Below are 22,709 nucleotides of genomic sequence, written 5' to 3' on the forward strand. Positions count from 1 at the left end.
TATTTTGTAAGTCTTTTCTAAACCACCACCTTTTCTCCTCCACCTCCCCTCAGGCAGTGCTGATCTGGGAGCTGTGTCCTCAGGCTTTATGGTATAATATGCAGTATAATGTGATGGCTGTGCATGTTATAGACCTTTATGTTTGTAATAATTCATGATCATATTATCTTCGTGTATTGATACTTACATTATTCTTTGTCTACTAATGTGGACAATTTTGGTGGTCTTACATTTTAGTGGGAAGAGCTTAAACTTTTTTTGTTATTGAAGGTATGTGGCAATAAATATTTGTTCACTGAATTTGTTGAATATCAATATTTCCAATTATCGCACCCTCTTCTTTTTGTCTATACACAAAGTTATGGTGCTTATAATTCTAGAGTAACTATTGAATGTTAACAGGCTTTGAGAGTCCACTTATGCAGTTAGCTGTTTGTTCTTAATTGGACCTAAATATTTAATTTTTCTAATGTTGTCGTTGCGTGCCATTGAGTCGATTCCAACTCCTAGTGCTCCAGTAGGACAGAGTAGAACTGCCCAGTGGGGTTTCTTAGGCTGAAATCTTTACAAGAGCAGATTGCCAGGTTTTTTCACCTGCAGAACCTCTGGTGGGTTCAAACTGCACACCTTTCAGTTAGCTGCCAAGGACTTAACCATTGTGCCACCAGACTTCTAAAACCAAACTCACTGTCCCTGAGTTGATTCTGACCATAGCGACCCTATAGGACAGAGAAGAACTGCCCCATAGGGTTACCAAAGCTGTAAATCTTTACGGAAGCAGGCTGCCACATCTTTCTCCCATGGAGCATCTAGTAGGTTTGAACCGCCGACCTTTTGGTTAGCAGCCTAACGCTTTCACCAGTGCACCACCAGGGCTCCTTTAGCATACTTTATTTCCTAACTCGGATTGAATGCACGCATGGTGATAAATCTAGTAATAGGTGAAAAATAATTTACTTTCAGCGTTCACTGGACCATTAGTCATATGTAAGGTTTGAATGCATTAAATGCATGGACCACTCTGTAAATAATTAGCTTTTCTTCATTCTCATTGGGAAGTCTTATACCCCTAAATGTATAAACACATCAAAAATGAAAATGTCACACACACACACATGCACACACTCGTGTTGCATGGGTTGAGCTACAAGAGAAAATATGAGTCATCTGGGCAAAGGAGAGGGATAAAAGAGCTCTAGTTTCATATTAAAAATAAACCAAATAAACAAAACAGAAATATATATATGCACACACATGTATGGTTGCCCCACCTGGTTCCTGCCATTCCCTAGGTATAACTCTGTCAAGCCTTTCTCGCTTGAACTGTTATAGGATCAATCCATTACAGTGCCTAGAACAGTCCCTGACACATCTCTGGGTGTGTGGTAGATAGTTGTTGAGATAATACATTTTGAATGAATGAATGTTTCTACCTTGTATCCCCAACAAATAAGTCTGTGCCTGGAGATCAATGGGGACTTAATAAAAGTAGCATGAATGAATGAACATATGAATGAATAAATGAATGAAGAAACTTGGCAAATTGCTCTTAAGTGGCTCTATAGGATGCATTTTTTTTTAAATGACTTCACTTTTGGCATCACTTTTTTTGTTACCTTCCTTTTGTCTTTATTCTGATTTCCTTAGCCATATTTTGTCCCAAGTGAATATCACCTTTTTTGTGGTTTTATATGTGTTAGATGTTTATTGTAAAGAAATATTTTTAATATATAAAGGAATAAATAAGGAAATAAAAATCACTTATGAATCTATTGTGAAGAGATAACCATTATAGAGGAAAACCATTCCACTTATAACATATTTTAGGAAAATGAAACTTATTCTACATATTGTTTTTACCTTGCCTTTTTTCACCTGAACACATTTGTTGGAGACTTTCTACAGCAATAAATACTGACCTAAGTGCATTATTAATTTTAATCCATAGTATGTACATTTTTTAATGTACATAATTAAAGCAATTCATTATTATCAGATATTTACATTGTTTCCATTTTTCTGGCTATTATAAGAATGCTGAAATGAACAACCTTGCTTATATAGTTTTGTGCACATCTGTTAATATTTCTGTAGGAAGGTTTCTTGGATGTTGAATTGCTGAGTCAAAGGGTAAGAACATTGTCTTAGTCATCTAGTGCTGCCATAACAGAAATACCACAAGTGGATAGCTTTAACAAAGAGAAATTTATTTCCTCACAGTAAAGTAGGCTAAAAGTCCAAATTCAAGGTGTCAGTTCCAGGGGAAGGCTTTCTCTCTCTGTCAGCTCTGGAAGAAGATTCCTGTCTCAATCCTCCCATGGTCGAGGAGCTTCTCAGGCATAGGGACCCCAGGTCCAAAGGGTGCGCTCTGCTCCTGGTGTTGCTTTCTTAGTGACGTGGGGTCCCCAACTCTCTGCTTGCTTCCCCTTCCTTTTTATCTCTTGAGAGATAAAAAGTGGTGCTAGCCACACCCCGGGGAAGCTCCCTTTACATTGGATCAGGGTCATGACCTGGGTGACAGTTATAGTCACACCCTAATCCTTTTAACATAAAATTACAATCACAAAATGGAGGACAACCACAGAATACTGGGAATCATGGCCTAACCAAGTTGATACACACATTTTTGGGGGGACACAATTCAATCCATGGCAAACAGACATTTTGACACACATTGCTGAATTGTTCAGAAGGGTTGTGCCAAAATATATTCTTCAAGCAGTGATCGCATATCTCAATAAACACTACTCAATGACCTATTATAATTAAAAAAAAAAAATATTATAATTACCTGGGGTAAAGTATCTGGAAGCATGGTTGGTATGTAGGGCTCAAGCAATTTTATATCATCTTCATTGTCATCATTATTATTACAATGTTTACATTGTATGCAGGTTTGTAAGCTGCCTAAAATCATTTTTTAGAACCAAAGAGGACCGAATAAATATATAAATAAGATGTCGTCTTAACAAACAATTGGCATTTTATATACTATTTTGTCATTACCCAGTATTTTACCATTTAATGCAATGGACATTAGGAGCCCAAACTTCCTCACTATTGACAGTAGAAGAATACGATAATGAAGAAAATGAAATCTCCTATTTTTGAAGCTGCTGTGTATTGCACTGTGAAATGCAAAGTTAATGTTTTCAATATGAGCTCTTTAGTAAAGATGAAAATAATATGCAAGAGTCATATTACAGTGCCACTTCAAAAGCAAAAAGAAAACCTGTATGTTAAGTAGGAAAGACTTTTTTTTTATTAAGTGTAAACTTTTTTAAAAAGGACCTCTATTAACATGGACGACTTTACGTTATCTTTCTTTCCAAGTTCTTAAATGATGCAGCTTATTTATACCCCTGCATATAAATATAAAGTGCATTTGTTATCCTTAACTGGTGCAGAAGTGCACAGGTTATTTGTTGGTCTCCAAACCAACTCTAGCGGTGGCACCCTTTTAAAAAACGAAGTCTTAAACAGACTAAATAGATAAAAGTAATGATGAGGTTTTGAAAATGGTTAACATTTTCGTGATTTTAAAAAAGAAATCCCTTCTTTTGTTTGTAGATTCTCTGAAATACCTCCCCAGACCTCAGGTTAGGGTATGGTACGAATTAAACACTTCTGCTCTTAAAATATCTTTGGAAATTTCCAGAGACTTGACTTTTCAAAAAACAAAATTTCCTTTCTGAACTTCTAATGCATGTACTGAGAACAACTCTGTTTTCTAGGCCCAGGAAAGGCCATCACTAGCAGGGAAAGAAGAGAAGAGTTAAGTAAACATATAAAAGAAAATCTATAATAATTTAAAATCAGTGATCATATGAAAAACAGGAATATTTTCCATTTTTCAAAAGTCTTTTAGATAAGTCAGCATTTGGAATTTTATAAAGAACCTCAGCTTGTGATACAACATGGCCCATGAAACAGCTGTATTTTACACTAGACAGATTGAGGGATATGGATTTCATTATTGATTCCATGATGTATAAAAGACAACTTAGTTTGTAATCAAAATGAACACAAACCACAACTTTTCCTGACCCTTTCCATTTCTAGCGTTTTGTAACATCACATTTGCTCCAGACTTTCAACAAACTTTTTTTTTTTTCCTGACCACTTCTGAAATTGTGAGGTTAAAAGGAATAAAGAAGGATATGATTAACTTTTTCTTTGCCTTAAATTCACCTTGTGGAGCTGAATGTTTGTTTGTGACTTATTACAGAGCGTTTGACTTAAAAATCCTCCCTACAACCACAAACGAAAAGGGAGAAAACAAACTACCTCACCTTTTTCAACAAGGAGGGAGGAGCAAAAGTTCAGGGATCTTTTAACACTAAAACCTGCCAGACTCTGGCGATCCTACCAAAGAGAAGCTTAATGAATTACAGAATTTCTTTTTTTGTGTGTCAATCTGAGTGCTTCGTTTACTTTTATCAAATGAGAGTATACATTTTTCTCTGTTTGATGTGCTGGGCAAGATCTGGTAAGATATTTATTAATAATTTGACTAGTCTTAAAATTATACACAGAAAGTCAGTATGGTGTATATTCTGAGATAAAGAATGGTAGGATAGCTTGTATAAAAATATATGGGTGCTAATTATACTAAGCATAAGTTAGATCACTCTGAAGTTTGTGTATATGTGTGTGTGTAAATTCTATATTTTATTTGCTTTCCAGATAATAAATATAAACCTTTTACTGGAAGATGCAAATAGAGACTACATAGAAATACTCAAGAAAAAGTTTGAATAATTCACTAATTAGAGACATTAATATTTGACAATCATGACTTAAATTTCTTGTTTTAATTTCATATGTTCAAATACACCTTATCTTGAGGAAAATTCTTACATAGGCAAATTATCAGTTGCAATACAAACAAAATAACTATACACTAAGGCTTTATTCGGCTGCTAACCAAAGGGTCAGCAGTTCGAATCTGCCAGGCCCTCCTTGGAAACTCTATGGGGCAGTTCTACTCTGTCCTATAGGGTCGCTATGAGTTGGACCGACTCGACGGTACTGGGTTTGTTTTTTTTTTTAAGGCTTTGTTGGAAACCCGGGTGGCATAGTGATTAAGTGCTACGGGTGTTAACCAAAGGGTCAGCAGTTTGAATCCACCAGGTGCTCCTAGGAAACTATGGGGACTGGGCTTGGTTTTTGTAAGGCTTTATTTAAAAAAAATTTTTTTTTTTGGTTTGGCATAATAAACTGAAACTGGTTTATGATAATAAAGCTTACTAATTTTAGTAATATCATTTACTGTTTTATGATAATAAGTAGAACTACTTGTTCTGTTTTATGGTAATAAAAATGTAACACATTTAAAATTCAAAGTGGATTGTTTTCTGTAGGACTTTTGCAAAAGCAGATCTTTTTTTGTGTTTTACATTTCTTCTAATTAAAAAAATCTTAAAAGGATACTTGTATAACTTTAATATATTAATGAGATTCAAATTATTGTTATATTTTCAATTGAATATTTGAGCTAAATATACATTTTGGAAATGTTTGACTTTTATACGTGTAAAATCTAAATGACGCTAATATGCAGTTTATTATTTATATTTTACTAATTTGGAAGTTTCTATTAGGCATTTTATGTTTGGGTAATTTATAGGAACGAGTTGTTGTCGAGTCAGTTCCATGGTGACCCCGTGTGTATCCAAGTAGAACTATACTCCCCAGGGTTTTCAATTGCTGAGCTTTCAAAAGTAGATAGCCAGGCCTTTCTTCCCCGACACCTCAGTTGATTCAAGCCTCCAATCTTTCGTTTAGGAGCCAAACAAATTAACAATTTGCACCAACTAAGGACTCCTAATGGCTAATTTTGGCACTTTAATTTGAAAGTGAGAACGATTTGAAATTTAAGCCCCTAGCTTTATGTGTCATCTTAATGTAGTTTACACTATAAACTTAGGTGACAGACTTTCTGAGAATATTGTTTTTATTAGTAGTTAGGTGGCTGCATAAATTCAAATATAAACTCAAATATAATTGCGAAGTATATTTCTGCCTTTGTTGACAGTGTCCTTGCAGGATGATGTCTAAAATCGAATAACAGGACAAATATTTATATATTAACAATAGTATATATAAAAAAAAATATAAGGAATTCACATATTTCAGTGATTCTCTAAAAAAATCCTGGTGCAAGCTCTTATGCTTTCTCTCATTTTCCTCGAATCCTCACCTGCCTAGGAAATTTTGTTGAACGTTCAGTAATGTATTTTATAAAAGTATGTTTTATTCAAATTCTACTCGTTCCTCCTTCTTCTGGTAGTGATTCTGATACAGACTTTTAGGAGGGCATGTTTCACACTCCTTAATGTGGAAATCATTGATTACATCTTCCTTCAAAAAAGCAAAAAAAAAAAAAAACTTTGTAAAACAGATTATTCAGGGCGTTTTAAAATTTTTTACTTAGAATAAAATGAGAGCTGAGTAGTTGAACACACCGCAGGTAGTTGCGGGTAGTTCCTGACTTACGGTGGGGTTTCGTTCTGAGGACTCTACCATAACTCGGTTCTGACAGAAGTTGAATACCTTTTTTTTTTTTTTTTTTAGGTTTTCATTGTTACTCCCTTTTATTATCGGTATTTTCATATATCTGATTTTTATTTGTCTTTGGAGGTTGTAAACATTACACACAAACATCTGCAAGTGAATATCTGAGAATGAAAACATCAGCAAATTACATGCTACAGCGTTTTATCTAGCACATACTACTAACGATAAGATGAACAACAACAAAAAAACTGACGATCATAAGTGTAGTTCTGTTGCCGGAATAAGGTTGCCTCTCACTGGTCAAGAATGAGCAGGTAAGGCATGTAGTTTTCTACACGAGCAGTGCTTTATTGAAGAGGGTTGCAGGCGGAGACGAGGAGGGCCTAGAGCAACTCTTAACCGTCATTTCACAGAACAAAAGACGGGACTGAGTTTTTAAAAGTTCTTGGGCGGGAAAAGATTCATGTTTATTCATAGGCACAGGCGAGGATATGTTAACTAAGGGGCGAGCGCAGCAGCTTTCCAAGGTGGCTCCTGTCTCGGAGGCCTCTGGGATTCGTAGCAGGACTTATTATGGGGTATTGCGCTTGCGCAGCCTGTCGCTTCCCAGGTTTGATTCCCCGGCTGGGGCTGTAGCCTCTCACTGCCCCTGGTGGAAGGTCACACAGCAGTCACAGATGGAGGTTCTCTGCATGTCCCTGGGACTGATTTTCTCTGGCTGCTTCTGAAAGGCATATTTAAAGAAGTTTGCAGGCTATTATACCCTGCCCCATTTTTCTGGGGAATGGCTTTGTTTCTGTGCCCTGGCCCATTTCTTGTTACTTTGTTTGCTAATTTGGGGGCCCCTCTGTTCTCTGTTTTTCTAAGTCTCTAGGTTCCACACTCAACACCTTATTACCTCTCTGATAGTATAGTCTATTTCTCTTTCACTTGTTTCTCCTCTAACCACAGCAATGTCTTTGGTATTTCTCAGACAGGCACCCTCTGATCTCAGGGCTGTTGCTCCCTGTGTTAGCTGTTCATCACTTGAATGTGTCATAAATTGAGGACTACCTGTATATAGAAGTATATAGTTATATATGTAAATATAGATATATATTCAAATTATATGCACATAAAAAAACTGCTTAAATGGCAGTTGTTTTGTATGAAGGATCAGCAGATGTTTCTGTATAGGCTCTGTGGGCCACGTGATCCTGTTGCAACTAACAGACCTTGCCATCGTAGCATGAAAGCAACCATACATTAGATAAACAAATGAGCATGGCTGTGTTCTAATAAAACTATGGACACTAAAATTTGAATTTATTATAATATTCACATGTAACAAAATGTATTTTTTAATTTTTTTTCAATCATTTAAAAACGTAAAAATTATTTGCAGGCTAGATTTGGCCCACAGGCCATAGTTTGCTAACCCCTGTTTTCCAGTGCCTGGTGGTGCAGTGGTTAAGAGCTTGGCTGCTAACCAAACAGTTGGCAGTTCGAATCCACCAGCCGTTCCTTGGAAATACTATGGGGCAGTTCTACTCTGTACTATACCGTTGCCAGTGGCAACGAGTTCTTTGTTTTTTTTGTTTTTCTTTTTGGTATTCTAGTAACCTGGAAGAGACACTAAAATTAGGTTAGAGTCACATGCGTAGATTAATGTAGCCACCACCACAATCAAGATACAAGACTATTCCATTAAAAAAAATAAAAAGGATAGTCTGGATTAGGAACTTGGACTTGGTTTTGGCCTCTCTTCCTATTGTAGTTGTCCCACTCCCGCCTACTACAAGGGCCCTTTTTCCATTTCCCTTAGTCCTGTAAAAAAAATAAATAAAACACAAAAAAAATATATAGGTTTATTCAAGCAGTTATTCTGTATCCATACAGGGAGACCATTTTGATTCTAACAAACAAATGGCTCAATGCAGGCTGGCTAGTTTACAATGAGATTTTTATATTTCAGTTTATTGCTAGTACATTGCCATGGAAATATGGCCAGAAAAATGTAACATTTTTTGAAAAACAAGTTAAATAACCAATTATGGACCTTAAAGCATAGCTTTTCATTTAACCTTGCAGAGTTGTCAATTTAATCACACACATAATTCTTTAAAAGAGCACAATGCTCAAGACACACTACTAATTAAGCTAAACTATTGTTTGGTTTAAAGATGACTTTCAGGAAACAGTTTTGTTTAGGGATTAAGGGATTTAAAGATTACCTCAGGGCAATGGTTTCAGGGAATTATCTAGCCTCATTGGCTCCAGAAAGACTGAATTTCATGAGAATTTTCAATTCTGTTCCTCATTTTCCCTTCTTGTCTTTCTCTTCTTCTTACTATAATCCTATTTGAACAAAGTCATACTTGCCTGTTAAAAAAATAAAAAAGATTATCTTTCTCATTTTACAGTTGAACCCGTTGCCATCGAATCAGTTGAAAAAAGAAAGTAAAATTCAGAAAAATTGAGTCTCTGTTCTAAGATCGTAGGGCTTAAGACAGGGAACAGAGCTCCCCCTCCCCCCAATCTACAAACAAAGTAACCAGAAATGGGCCAGGGAGTAGAAACAAAGCCGTTCACCAAATCAAAGGGTCACGATATAAAAAAATAGCCCACAAACTTCTTTAAAGTTGCCTTTCAGAAGCAGCTGGAGAAAACCAGCCCCAGGGACAAGCGCAGAACATCCACCTGTGACCACTGTGTGACCTTCCACCAGGGGCAGTGAGGGGCTACAGCCCCAGCTGGGGAATCGAACCCGGGGAGTGAGAGTCTGCGCAGGCACGACACCTCATAATAAGTCCTGCTACTAATCCCAGAGGCCTCCAGGACAGGAACCATCTTGCAAAGCTGCTGCACACACACCTTAGTTAACATATCCCCACCTGTGTCTATGAATAAACATGAATCTTCCCCCCTGCCCCACCCTCCCACCAAGAACTTTTAAAAACTCAGGCTCAGAGGGGGCTATGCGTTGCTCTAGGTCCTCTTCCTCTTTGCTTGCAAGCCTCTTTGATAAAGCTCGTGCAGAAAACTCTATGTGCCTTAGACCAGTGAAAGGCAAGAATCTTATTCCAGTAACAAGCTTATACTATGTATGAGTAGTAAAGGACACCTGGGAATCTTGTTAAAATACAGATTGTTGCTCACAGGCCAGAGGGGAAGCCAACAATGCTAAAATTCAATGTACTCCCACCCAGGCAATGCCCATGGGTATGGAACCACATTTTGAGTCGTAAGAGTGTAATAAGTTGTAGAAATTAGTAGCCTGTTTGTAGGGCAGTGATCTTTCCACAAACCCATGGGATTCAGAGGCAACCGCTTCAACAAATTTGTCATTATTCTTTTCTAAATATGTATCAAAATATTTCTGATGTGACCAGTAATTTATTCCTATTGACTTACTAAAATTAGATGCTTACAAGCGACTTTAAATATATTGTACCAAAGTTCTTTTAATACAGGACTAATGTGAAAGAACATGGAATTTGCAGTCAAAAGACCCATATTTAAATCCTGATAACTTGTTATTCCTTGCAGTTCATTTAGTCACCATGAAATTGGTTGTGGTGTGCCATGCAGTGGGTTCCAACTCATAATGACCCCATATGACAAAGTAGAACTGCTCTCTGGGGCTTTCTAAGCTGTAATCTTTTTTTTTTTTACATTAGAGGAAAGTTTACAGAGCAAATTAGTTTATCATTAAACAATTAATACAGATATTGTTTTGTGACGTTTGTTGCCAAGCCCACAGCATGGCAGCACTCTTACCTTCTGACCTTGGGTTCCCCATTACTATCTTTCCTGTCCCTTCCTGCCTTCTTGTCCTTGCCCCTGGGCTGGTATGCCTGTTTAGTGTCATTTTGTTTTATGGGCCTGTCTAACCTCTGGCTAAAGAATGAACCTCGGGAGTGACTTCATTACCGAGCTATAAGCATGTCTGGGAGCCATACTCTCGGAGTTCCCCGAGTCTCTGTCAGGCCAGTAAGTCTGGTCTTTTTTTTTTTGTGAGTTAAATTTTTTTTCCAGCTCTGTCCAGGACCCTCTATTGTTATCCCTGTCAGAGCAGTCAGTGGTGGTAGCTGGGGGACCATGTAGTTGTGCTGGTTTCAGTCTGGTGAAGGCTGTGATAGTTGTGGTCCATTAGCCCTTTGGACTAATCTTTCTCTTGTGTCTTTGGTTTTTTTTCATTCTTCCTTGCTCCCAAAGGGGTGGGACCACTGAAGTATCTTTGGTGTCCTGGTTAGCAGCCAAACTCTTAACCACTGTACCACCAGGGCTCCAAGGGTTATGCTAGTTTCTAAAAATGATTTGTAAAATTTTGTATATCTTTTCTATGCTTTGAGAATACATTGGGTCTTTAATTTCCTGTAAGTTTTTAAAATTAATTTTATTGAGATATAAAGTTATCTTATTTAAGTGTACACTTTGATGAGTTTTGAAAAATACGTGCACTAGTATAGGAATGATATTAATCAAGATACAAATTTTTTTTTTTTTAAAGATATAAAACATTTCCAGCCCCTCAAAATAGTTAGCTCTTTGCAATTAATCTTATCTACCTCTCTTCCCATACAACCCTGATCTGCTTTCTGACATTACAGATTGTTCTGGCTGTTGTTCCTTGCCTTGAAGTCCATTCCGACTCTTGGTGACCCCACGTGTGCTGAGTAAAACCGCACCATAGAGTTTTGGCTGTGACCTTTCGGAAACAGATAACCAGGCCTTAATTCCAAGTTGTTTGAACTTCTAACTTTTTGGTTAGTAGTCTAGCACTTAACTATTTGTGCTACCCAGGGACTCTGACACTACAGATTAGACACCCCCTTTTCTAGGACTTCATATAAATGGAATTAAACAATGTGTATTTTTTGTTTGTTTCTGGAGTCTTTTGTTAAGCATGTTTTTGAGAGTCATCAAAGTTGTTGCATGTATAAGCAGCTTATTACTTTTTATTGATAGATTGTTGTTGTTAGGTGTACAGTCAACTTTTGACTCATAACGACCCCATATTACAGAGTAGAACTGCACCATGTGACAGAAAGAAGAGTTGAGAGAATGAGAGAGAAAAAGTAGGGTGTAGAGTACTCCAGGGCTAGCTTAGCCTACTATAACTATAGTTAAACCTGTCTAGGGGCTCTACTGGAGGTCTCTGCTGTTCATTAAGGCCTCTTTGCTCTGGCTAGCAGGGACTTCAATGTCTCCCAGCTACATGTGACCTCTGGAGTTGTTCAATTTACAGCTCTTTATAGATTTTCACCCTACGCATGTGTCTTATTTTCTCTGTGTTGCTTATAACAGAAATACGACAAATGGATGGCTTTAACTAACAGAAATTTATTTTTCACAGTTCAGGAGGCTAGAAGTCTGAATTTAGGGCATTGGCTCTAAGGGCTCTGTGTTTCAGCACTGGGAGGTGGTTCTTGTCTCTTTTCAGCTTCTGTTCCTTGGTTCCTTGACAATTGTCAATCTTCCTGTGTGGTGGCATTTATCTTTCTCCACCTGTGCTTCTTTCATCTGGGCCTAATCTGCTCTTTTCATATGTCAAAAGTGATTTGGTTAAAATATACTTTACAGTGATATGACCTTATTAACATAACAAAGAAAGCCCTTTTCCTAAATGAGATTCCACCTAGGATTTACAATGCATGTTTTTTGGGTACACAATTCAGTCAATGACAGCATGTATAGGTTTTTATCACTCAACACACTCAAGGTGACCTTTGTGCAGATTTCTGAGCTCTTTAGCTGCATAGCTCTCTGGTACTCTGCCATGTAAATTCTAGTTGCCTTGGCTTCCCCAAGCTCCAATCTGTTTCTCCTAGCACCTCCATGCTTTTCTTGGATTCACCCTTTCAGCTCTACAGTCTAGAGACTGCCTCCAGGAAGAAAGTTATTAATTTAGAGGGCTCAACTCATTTGTGTCTTAACTTTTAGAGATCACAATCTTGTGATCCTTGTTGCTACTATTTTTCAGATATTTTAACTAGCGTTCTAGTTGTTTGCAGAAGTAGGGCAAGTCTGGTATCAGGTGTCCATCTTGACAGGAAACAAATTCTGTAAGTTTGTATGGCTATAATTGTATTTGTCTTTCTATTATTGCAGTCCTAAGACCTAGTAGACTTGAGTCAATTTAATATCCCTCAACCAAAAAAAAACCAAACCCATTGCTGTTGAGTCGATTCCGACTCATAGCTACCCTACAGGTCCGGGTAGAACTGCCCCATAGAGTTTCCAACGAGCGCCTGGAGGACTTGAACTGCTGACCTTTTGGTTAGCAGCCATAGCACTTAACAAGTGCACCACCAGGGTTTCCTAATATCTCTTAAGAGTTTTAAAACGCTGGTGGTGTAGTGGTTAAGTGCTACGGCTGCCAACCAGAAGGTCGGCAGTTCAAATCCACCAGGCGCTCCTTGGAAACTGTGGGGTGGTTCTACTCTGTCCTATAGGTTGCTATGAGTCGGAATCGACTCAAGGGCAACAGGTTTATTTTTATTTTTTTGTTTTTAAGAGTTTTACAGCACACTAGTCTAACTTTTTTGTATAATGTGGTAACTTGTTTTTATTCTCTTTCTGTGATATTAATATTAGCAATGGCATCAACTATCTGTTGTCACAGTAATGCTAAACGAAACAAAATAAAAACCCAAGCCCTTAGTGGCGGTTGATGGTTAGTTATTGCTCGTACACATGGAGCCAGAGGAGAGTTGTTTGGGTGGCTCTGCTCTTCTGAATTTGGTTCACTTACATGTCTGGCTGTGGATTGGTTATAATTGCCTGAGGTGACTGGCACAACTGGGGGATTAGTTCTTTTACACCTGTCTCTAGTCTTCTAGCAGGTTAGATCAGAAATGTTCTCATGGTGATGGCAGAGGAATGGGAGGGCAAGCCCCAATGTACAACCCATTTCCAGCCTGCTTACATTACATCAGCTATTGTCTGTGCCCCATATCTAGAAGAGATAGATCCCATTCATGGTGGGAGAGTACTAAAAAGTTACAAGGCAAATGGCATAAATCCAGGCAAGGGTGATGCACTGGAGCCATCATGGCAATTTGGCACATCAATTAACCTTTCTCTTTTAAAGGGACCGACTGCTAACGGAAAGGTCAGCAGTTTGACACCATCAGTGGCTTGGCGAGAGAAAGATGTGGCAGTCTGCTTCCATAGCGATTTACAGCCTAGGAAACCACACGGGGTGGCTATGAGTCGGAATCCACTCGGTGGTAGTGGGTTTGGGTTTTTTTTTTTTTTTTTTAAGAATATATTTACCTCTCCATTTATTTTAAATTTCTGGTATATCTCCTTTAAATACCTCATTATTAAGTTTCTTTTTTTTTTTTTCTTTAACAGAAGCTGGAATTCCTTGCGTTTTAGTAGATAGGCAGGCTTTGAGCAGTTACATATTTACATATCGCATCTATTTTCTCTTGTGTTATTGTATCATTTTGTTTTATGCTTTCTACTTTATTTCCTTTTCATTCTTGCCTTTTGTATACAGACTATGTTTGCTACACTTTATATTTCTTAGGGTGTAGAAAGTTATGTGTACTGTTTTACACAGTACAGTGTTGTTGTTGTTAGGTGCTGTCGAGTCAGCTCCGACTCATAGCAACCCTATGTACAACAGAACGAAACACTGCCCAGTCCTGCGCCATCCTTATAATCGTTATGCTTAAACCCATTGTTGTAGCCACTGTGTCAATCCACCTTGTTGAGGGTTTTCCTCTTCTTCCTCTACTTTATCAAGCATGATGTCCTTCTCCAGGGACTGATCTGCGTACAAAAGACAAGAAGAAAAATGAAGAAGGAAATACAGAAAGTAGAAAGCATAAATAAGACTGATCCCTCCTGACAACATGTCCAAAGTATGTGAGATGTAGTCTTGCCATCTTTGCTTCTAAGGAGCATTCTGGTTGTACTTCTTGCAAGACAGATTGGTTTGTTCTTTGGGCAGTCCGTGGTATATTCAGTATCCTTCTCCAGCACCACAATCCAGAGACCGTGAATTCTACTTTGGTCTTTTTTATGCATTGTCCAGTTTTCACATGCATAGGAGGCAACTGAAAACACCATACCATGACTTGGGCACAGTACAGTGGTTAATATTTAATACTTGAGGCTTTTAATATCTTTTTAACTCATATTAATCTATTTATTAAAGTTAAAAAATTTTAAATATTTTGAATCCCACAGTTGGGGACTTTTTGTACCACATTTCCTATATACTCATTTTTAACCTATGTTTGCATCTTATTGGCATCATTTGGACTTTTGAACAAAAATGATTTCTAATACTGAATATATGTTTTTATCCAGCTTTCTAACATTTACTCCAATCATGTCTAACTTGGTTCTATGCTCATTTTCAATTATACTGTGGCTTTCCATGGATCTTGTCATCAATAAATCTAGCATTTATTGAACAATGACAAGGTCAGAAACTGTACTATGTTGGCTAGTAGTGGTGTACTTTAGGAAGGGGTATGAAATCATTAAGTCACAATTTTTTCCATTCATAACCTTCATTCATTACATATTTTTCTGTCTGGAGCCCCGGTGGCACAGTGGTTAAGAGCTTAGCTGCTAACCAAATGGTCAGCAGTTCAAATCCACCAGCTGTTCCTTGGAAGCCTCATTAGGGAGTTCTATTCTGTTCTATAGTGTCCCCACGAGACGGAATCAACTTGACAGCAAGGAGGTTTTTTTTTTTTTTTTTTTTTGGTTTATCTGTCTAGTGTATTTTTTTAGCAGAGAAATCTGAAGTCATCACACTTCACTCTTCTATTAGTAACACGAATTTTCTGCCTTGATATTTATAGGATATTTTTCTCTTTCATCGAAACCCAGCCCAGGTTCCAGGAAGTCTCTTGGTGAGTCCAATGAACTGATTTTCGGTAGCTTGCTTGTGATGAACCTTCTCATTATGCACATCCTGGTATGCAATTCTTTCCTTATCTATTGTTTATCATACCTTCTCCTCCCAGAAATTATTCCCCCTCAAGGTGAACACTGATAATTCTTAATTTAAATCCTCATTCTCTGTCCTACATTTCAGAGTTTTAAACTCTCTTTTTGCTCATTTCCTTTTACAAAGAGAACTTTCCAAGTTGATTCTAACATCTGTAAGATGAACATTTTCCCTGCAATTGCATTTTTACTTTTCCTTAATTGAAGTATCTCATTTTTTTCATCTGATCCTGCTATCTTTTTACTTCTATAAATTTTCTTTTTGTGACCTCCTGTTCCTTTTTTTTTGTTCTCTTACTTTAAATGAAGGTTTACAGAGCAAACTAGTTTCTCATTAAACAACTAGTTCACATATTGTTTTGTGACATTGGTTGCCAACCCCACAACATGTCAACAATCTCCCCTTCTTGACCTTGGGTTCTCCATTACCAGATTTCTCTGTTCCCTCCTGCCTTCTCATCCTTGTCTCTGGGCTGGTGTGCCCCTTTAGTCTTGTTTTGTTTTATGGACCTCTCTTACCTTTGGCTGAAGGATGAGCTTCAGGAGTGACTTCATTACTGAGTTATAAGGGTATCTGGGGGCCATACTCTCAGTCTCTGCCAGACCAGTAAGCCTGGCTTTTTTTTTTTTTTTTTTCCGGTGAGTTAGAATTTTGTTCTACCTTTTTCTCCAGCTCTGACCAGGACCCTGTATTGTGATCCTTGTCAGAGCAGTCGGTTGTGGTAGCTTGGCACCACGTAGTTGTGCTGGACTCAGCCTGGTGGAGGCTGTGGTAGTTCTGGTCCATTAGTCTTTTGGATTAATGTTTCCCTTGTGTCTTTGGTTTTCTTCATCCTCCTTCACTCCAGTGGTGTATCTTAGATTGCCTCTCACAAGCTTTTAAGACCCCAGATGCTATTCACCGAAGTAGAATGTAGAACATTTTCTTTATAAACTGTGTTATACCAATTGAGCTAGATGTTCCCCAAGACCATGGTCCCCACAGGCCTCAGCCCAGTAATTTGGTCATTCACGTAGTTTGGATGTGTCTATGGAGCTTCCATGACCTTGCCTTGGACAAGTTGTGCTGGCTTTCCCAGTATTGTGTACTGTCTTACCCTTCACCAAAGTTACCACTTATCTATTGTCTATTTAGTATTTTTCTCTCCCTCCCCCACCCCATAACCATCAAAGATTGTTTCTTTTTTGTGTGTAAACTTTTTCATGAGTTTTTATAGTAGTGGTCTCTTACAATATTTTCCTGTTGTGATTGACTAATTTCACTCAGCGTATTGCCCTCCAGATTCGTCCATGTTGAGAGATGCCTCACAGATTAATCATTGTTCTTTATCATTTTGTAGTATTCCATTGTGTGTATGTACCATATTTTGTTCATCCATTCTTCTGTTGATGAGCACCTAGGTCATTTCCATTTTTTTGCTATTGTGGACAATGCTGCAATGAACATGGGTATGCAACGTCTATTCGTGTGACAGCTCTTATTTCTCTAGGATATATTGCTAGGAGTGGGATTGCTGGATCATATTTCTATTTCTAGCTTTTTAAGAAAGCGCCATATCATTTTCCAGAATGGCTGTACCATTTTGCATTCCCATGAGCAGTGCATAACAGGTCCATTCTCCCCACAGTCTCTCCAACATATGTTATTTTCTGTTTTTTGATTCATGCCAGCAATGTTGGGGTAACATGATATCATTATGGGTTTCATTTGTATTTCTCTAATGGCTAGTGATCACAAGCATTTCCTCATATATCTATTAGCCACTTAAATATCTTCTTTGGTGAAGTGTCTGTTCATTTCCTTTGCCCATTGTTTAATTGGATTATTTGTGTTTTTGTTGTAAAGATGTTGGATTTTCCTTAGGTTTTAGAGATTAGCCTTTTGTCTGATTTGTAATAGCCAAAATTTTTTTCCTGGTCTGTAGGTTTTCTTTTTACTCATTTGGTGAAGTCTTTTGATGAGCATAAGTGTTTAATTTTTAGAAGATCCTAGTTATCTGGCTTATTTTCTGGTGTATTTGTATTGTTAGTTACGGTTTGTATCCTTTTAATGCTGTTATGATCCTATTTTTTCTTCCATGACCTTTATAGTTTTTGGTTTTATATTTAAGTCTTTGATCCATTTTGAATTAGTTTTTGTGTACTTTTTAAGGTCTGGGTGCTGTTTCATTTTTTTGCAGATGGCCGTTCAGTTTTACCAGCACCATTTGTTAAAAAGACTGTCTTTTCCCCCATTTGATGGACTTTGGGCCTTTGTCAAAGATCTGCTGACCATAGGTGGCTGGATTTACATCTGGGTTCTCAGTCCTGTTCCATTGGTCAATGTGTCTGTTATTGTGCCAGTACTAGGCTGATTTTGACTACCGTAGCTGTATAGTAGGTTCTGAGGTCAGGTAGCGTAAGGCTTCCTACTTTATTCGTCTTCTTCAATAGTGCTTACTTATCCGAGGCCTCTTCCCTTTCCATATAAAGTTAATGATTAGTTTTTCCATGTCTTTAAAGAATGCTGTTGGTATTTGGATTGGGATTGAATCATATTTGTAGATTGCTTTCTGTCCTATAGGGTCGCTATGAGTCGAAATCGACTCTACGGCACTGGGTTGGACTGGGTTGAGTAGAATTGATATTTTCACAATGGTAAGTCTACCTAGCCATGAGCATGGTATAGTTTTCCATTTATTTAGTTATGTAGTGCTGCTTTAACAGAAATACCATAAGTGGATGGCTTTAACAAAGAGAAGTTTATTGTCTCACAGTCTAGTAGGCTACAAGTTCAAATTCAGGGCATCAACTCCAGGGGAATGCTTTCTCTGTCAGCTCTGTAAGAAGGTCCTTGTCATCAGTCTTCCCCTGGGCTAGGAGCTTCTCTGCACAGGAACCCCAGGTCCAAAGGATGTGCTCTGCTCTTGGCACTGCTTTCTTCTTGGTATGAGGTTCCCCAGTTCTCTGCTTGCTTCCCTTTCCTTTTATCTTTTGTAAGATAAAGGTGGTGTAGGCCACACCCCAGGGAAACTCCCTTTACATTGGATCAGGGATGTGACCTGAGCAAGAGTGTTACATCCTACTCTAATCCTCTTTAACCACAGGCAGAGATTATGATTCATAACACATAGGAAAATTGCAAAACGGAGGACAACCACACAATACTGGGAATCATGGCCTAAACAAGTTGACATCGGGTTTTTTGGGGACACAATTCAATCCATGACAGTACGTCTCTTTTGGTTTTTTGCAGTAGTGTTTTGTAGATTTCTTTGTATAGATGTTTTACATCCCTGATTAGATTTATTCCTAAGTATTTTAATTTTTTAGGGGCTGTTATAAATAGTATTGTTTTCCTGATTTCCTTTTCATAGTTCTATTTATTGGTGTATAGGAATCCAACTTATTTTTGTATGTTTATCTTGTAGCCTGCTACTATGCTGAATCTTTCTATTAGTTTCAGTAGTCTTCTCATGGAGTCTTTTGGGTTTTCTATGTATAGTATCATATCATCCACAAACAGGGACAGGTTTACGTCTTGCTTACCAATTTGGATCCCTTTATTTCTTTTGGAAACTCCGGTGGTGCAGTGGCTAAGAGCTACAGCTGCTAACCAAAATGTAGGCAGTTCAAATACACCAGGTGCTCCTTCGAAACCCTATGAGGCATTTCTACTCTGTCCTATAGGGTCGCTATGAGTCAGAATCAACTGATGGCAATAAGTTTTTTGTTTTTTTATTTCATTATATTCCCTGTTTCTCTAGCTAGGACTTCCAGCACTATGTTAAATAAAAGTGATGGTAGAGGGCATCCTTGTCTAGTTCCTGTTCTCAAGGGGAATGTTTTCTGCCTCTCTCCATTAAAAATGATGTTGGCTGTTGGTTTTGTACAGATGCCCTTTATTATGTTGAGGGGTTTCCCTTCTATACCTATTTTATTGAGAGTTTTTATTAGGAATGGTTATTGAACTTTGCTGAATGCCTTTTCTGCATCAATTGAGATGATCATGTGATTTTTAAATTTTCTTTTATTTATGTGGTGAATTATATTTATCGATTTTCTAATGTTGAACCATCCTTGCATACCTGGTATGAACCTCACTTGGTCGTGGCATATTATTTTTCTGATATGATGCTAAATTCTATTGGCTAGGATTTTGTTGAGAATTTTTGCATCTATATTCATGAGAGGTACAGGTCTGTAATTTTCTTTTTTTGTGATGTCATTGCCTGGTTTTGGTATCAGGGTTATGCTGGCTTCATAGAATGAGTTTGGAATTACCCTTTCCATTTCTATGTTCTGAAATAGTTTGAGTAGTGCTGATGGAAGCTCTTTGAATGTTTGGTAGAATTCTCTGGTGAAGCCTGCTGGGCCAGGGGTTTTTTTCATTGGCAGTTTTTTTTTTTTTTTTAAATTGCCTTTTCAGTCTCCTCTCTTGTTATGGGTCTGTTCAGATTTTCAACATCATTTGTGTTAGTTTGGGTAGGTAGTGAGTTTCTAGAAGTTTGTCCATTTCCTCTAGGTTTTCAAATTTGTTGGAGTATATTTTTTCATAATGCTTGGTTATAATCCTTTTTATTTTGGTTGGGTCTGTTGAAATGTTCCCCATTTCTTTTCCTATTTGAGTTATTTACATCCTTTCCAGTTTTTTTTTTTTTGTCAGTTTGGCCAGTGGTTTGTCTATTTTGTAGATCCTTTCAAAGAACTGGTTTTTGGTTTTGTTGATTCTTTCTATAATTTTTCTATTCTCTATTTCATTTATTTCTGCCCTGACCTTTATTATTTCCTTTCTTCTGGTGGTCGTGGGCTTCTTTTGCTGTTCTCTATTTGTTTGAGTTGTGTAGCTAATGTTTTGATTTTGTCCCTTCTTTTTTGATGTATGCATATATAACTGTAAATTGATCTCTGAGCATTTCCTTTGCTGTGTCCTAAAGGTTTTGGTATGATGTGTTTTCATCCTCATTTGATTCTAGGAATTTTTTTATTCCATCTTTGATTTCTTCTGTTATGCAGTGGCTTTTAATCAGGGTGTTATTCAGTTTCCATGTATTTGATTTCTTTTCCTTGCTCTTCCTGTTATTAATTTCTGCTTTGATGGTGTTATGATCACAGAAGATACTTTGTATTATCTTGATGTTTTGGATTTTGTTGAGGGTTGCTATGTGGCGTAATATGTGGCCTAGTTGGAGAATGTTCCATGTGCATTTGAAAAGGATGTGTACTTTTCGCTGTTCGGTGAAGTGTTTTATATATGTCTATGAGGTCAGGTTGGTTGATTGTGGCCTTTAGATCTTCTGTATCTTTGCTGAGTTGATTTCTAGATGTTCTATCCTTTACTGAGAGTGGTGTGTTAAAGTCTTCTACTGTTATTGTGGAACTGTTAACTTCTCTTTTCAATACTATTAGTTTGTTTTATGTATTTTGGAGCCCTGTCATTGGGTGCATAGATACTTATTATGGTTATGTCTTCCTGATTTATTGTCCCTTTAATCATCATACAATGCTCTTCTTTGTCTTTTATGGCTGATTTTGTTTTAAAGTCTGTTTTATCTGAGATTAGTATTGCCATTCCTGCTCTTTTATGGTAGCTGTTTGCTTGATATATTTTTTCCATCCTTTGATTTCTAATAAGTTTATGTCTTTGTTTCAAGGTGTGTCTCTTGTCTCTTGTAGACAGCATATGATGGGTCCTTTTTTTGCATTCATTCTGTCACTCTCTGTCTCTTTATGGGTGCATTTAAGCCAGTGTGATTATTGATTTTGAGTTTATTGCTGTCATTTTGTAGTGCCTTCTTTCATGGTGCCAATGTTTTCTTTGTTTCTTTTACTCTTCTGTGTTGAATTCCCTTTTTTTTTTTTTGTAGATATTGTGTTTACTGAAACTTAATGTTTTTCTTCTTTATTTTGATGATTAGGTGTGTTAACTTTATTTGTGGTTACCTTGAAATTTACCCTCATCTGCCTAAGTTTAAGTCAGTCTTTCATTACTTGATAATGCCTGCCAAAAAGCGGCAAGGGTGGTGCACCGGGCTAGGTGGGCAGGAGAAAAGAAGGAAAAGAGAGGAGAGAGAGAAGCAACCAACAATCAAACAAACAAATAAAGAAAAACAAAATAAAAACAACAACAAAATATATGGTGGTGGAGGCACTGGTGTTTGGGGGCAGGGCAGAATTGGGGTGGCAGTGAGCTGTTGTCTCTCTTGCTGGGTGGCATGACACAGCCTGTTAGGAAGGGGGTGGAAGCAGTACAGGCCCTAGGTGAGAGGGAGAAGGAAAGAAAAAGGAGAAAGATAAAGAAAAATAAAAGATATGGTGCTTAGGGTGCTGGCCTGTGAGGGCAGTGCAGACCTGGGGATGCTTTGTGCCAGAGGCTCTCCAGCCAAGTGGTGGACACAGCTCACCAAGAAGTTGGGGACAGTGTATGGTCTGGGTGGATGGAAGGAAGGAAGAGAGAGAGAAGAAACAATAACTAAAAAACAAAAACAAGAAAAAATGAAAAACCTCAAACAAACAATAAATAAAATGGTGCTGAGGGAGGTGGTCAGTGACAATGGCACAGACCTGGGGAGGCCATGCACAGTGACTCCATCTGAGGTGTGCAGCACAGCCATTCTAAAAGGGTGGGGGCAGTGCAAAGTGTTGGGTAGGTGAGAAAAAGGAAATGAAGAAAAGGAGAGAGAGAGAAGAAACAGAAAAAAAAAGAAAAGAAAAATGAACAACTCAAACAATCCAAAAAATCACAGCCAGTCAAGAAGGGGAGGGGATGGCACATGGGACTAGCTGGGTAGGAAAGAAGGAAGGGAGAGAGAGCGAGCAAGAAGCAATAAAAAAGTCTAAAAAACAATACCAAAAAACAAACAAATAAACAACAACAAAATAAAACAAAAAACAAAGCAAACAAACCAAAAAATAACAGCCATCCAAAAGGGGAGTGGATGGCCCACGGGGCTAGCTGGGCAGGAGAAATGAAAAGAAGAAAGGGAGAGAAGCAAAAAAAAAAAAAAAAAAAGGCCAAAAATGAAAAAATATATCAGAAAACAAATGAAAAGAAGAAAAAAGGACAAAGCAAGCAAACCAAAAAAATCACAGCCTATCAAGAAGAGGAGGGGATTGGCACATTTTAGGTGGAAGAAAGAAAGGGGAGGAAGGGAGAGAGAGAAAAGCAACAAAACCAAAAAACAAACAAGTAATTAAAAACAAAACAACAAAAGAAAGCAAACCAAAAAACAACTGCCTGTCAAGAAGAGGAG

At 37.7% G+C, this 22,709-nt stretch overlaps 1 protein-coding gene across 1 annotated transcript in view; it reads left to right on the forward strand.

Annotated features, from left to right (window-relative positions):
• The first annotated feature begins 4,422 nt into the window (after positions 1-4,422).
• The window catches only part of LIPI (lipase I), a 65,422-nt gene continuing 47,135 nt past the window's right edge, over positions 4,423-22,709 (forward strand). Inside the window, exon 1 of the mRNA XM_049857859.1 lies at positions 4,423-4,489. Coding sequence (XP_049713816.1) covers positions 4,444-4,489 — 46 coding nt within the window. The 5' untranslated portion in view covers positions 4,423-4,443. The remainder of the gene's footprint in view (positions 4,490-22,709) is intronic.

Source organism: Elephas maximus, chromosome 18, assembly GCF_024166365.1.
Source record: "Elephas maximus indicus isolate mEleMax1 chromosome 18, mEleMax1 primary haplotype, whole genome shotgun sequence".
NCBI lineage: Eukaryota > Metazoa > Chordata > Mammalia > Proboscidea > Elephantidae > Elephas > Elephas maximus.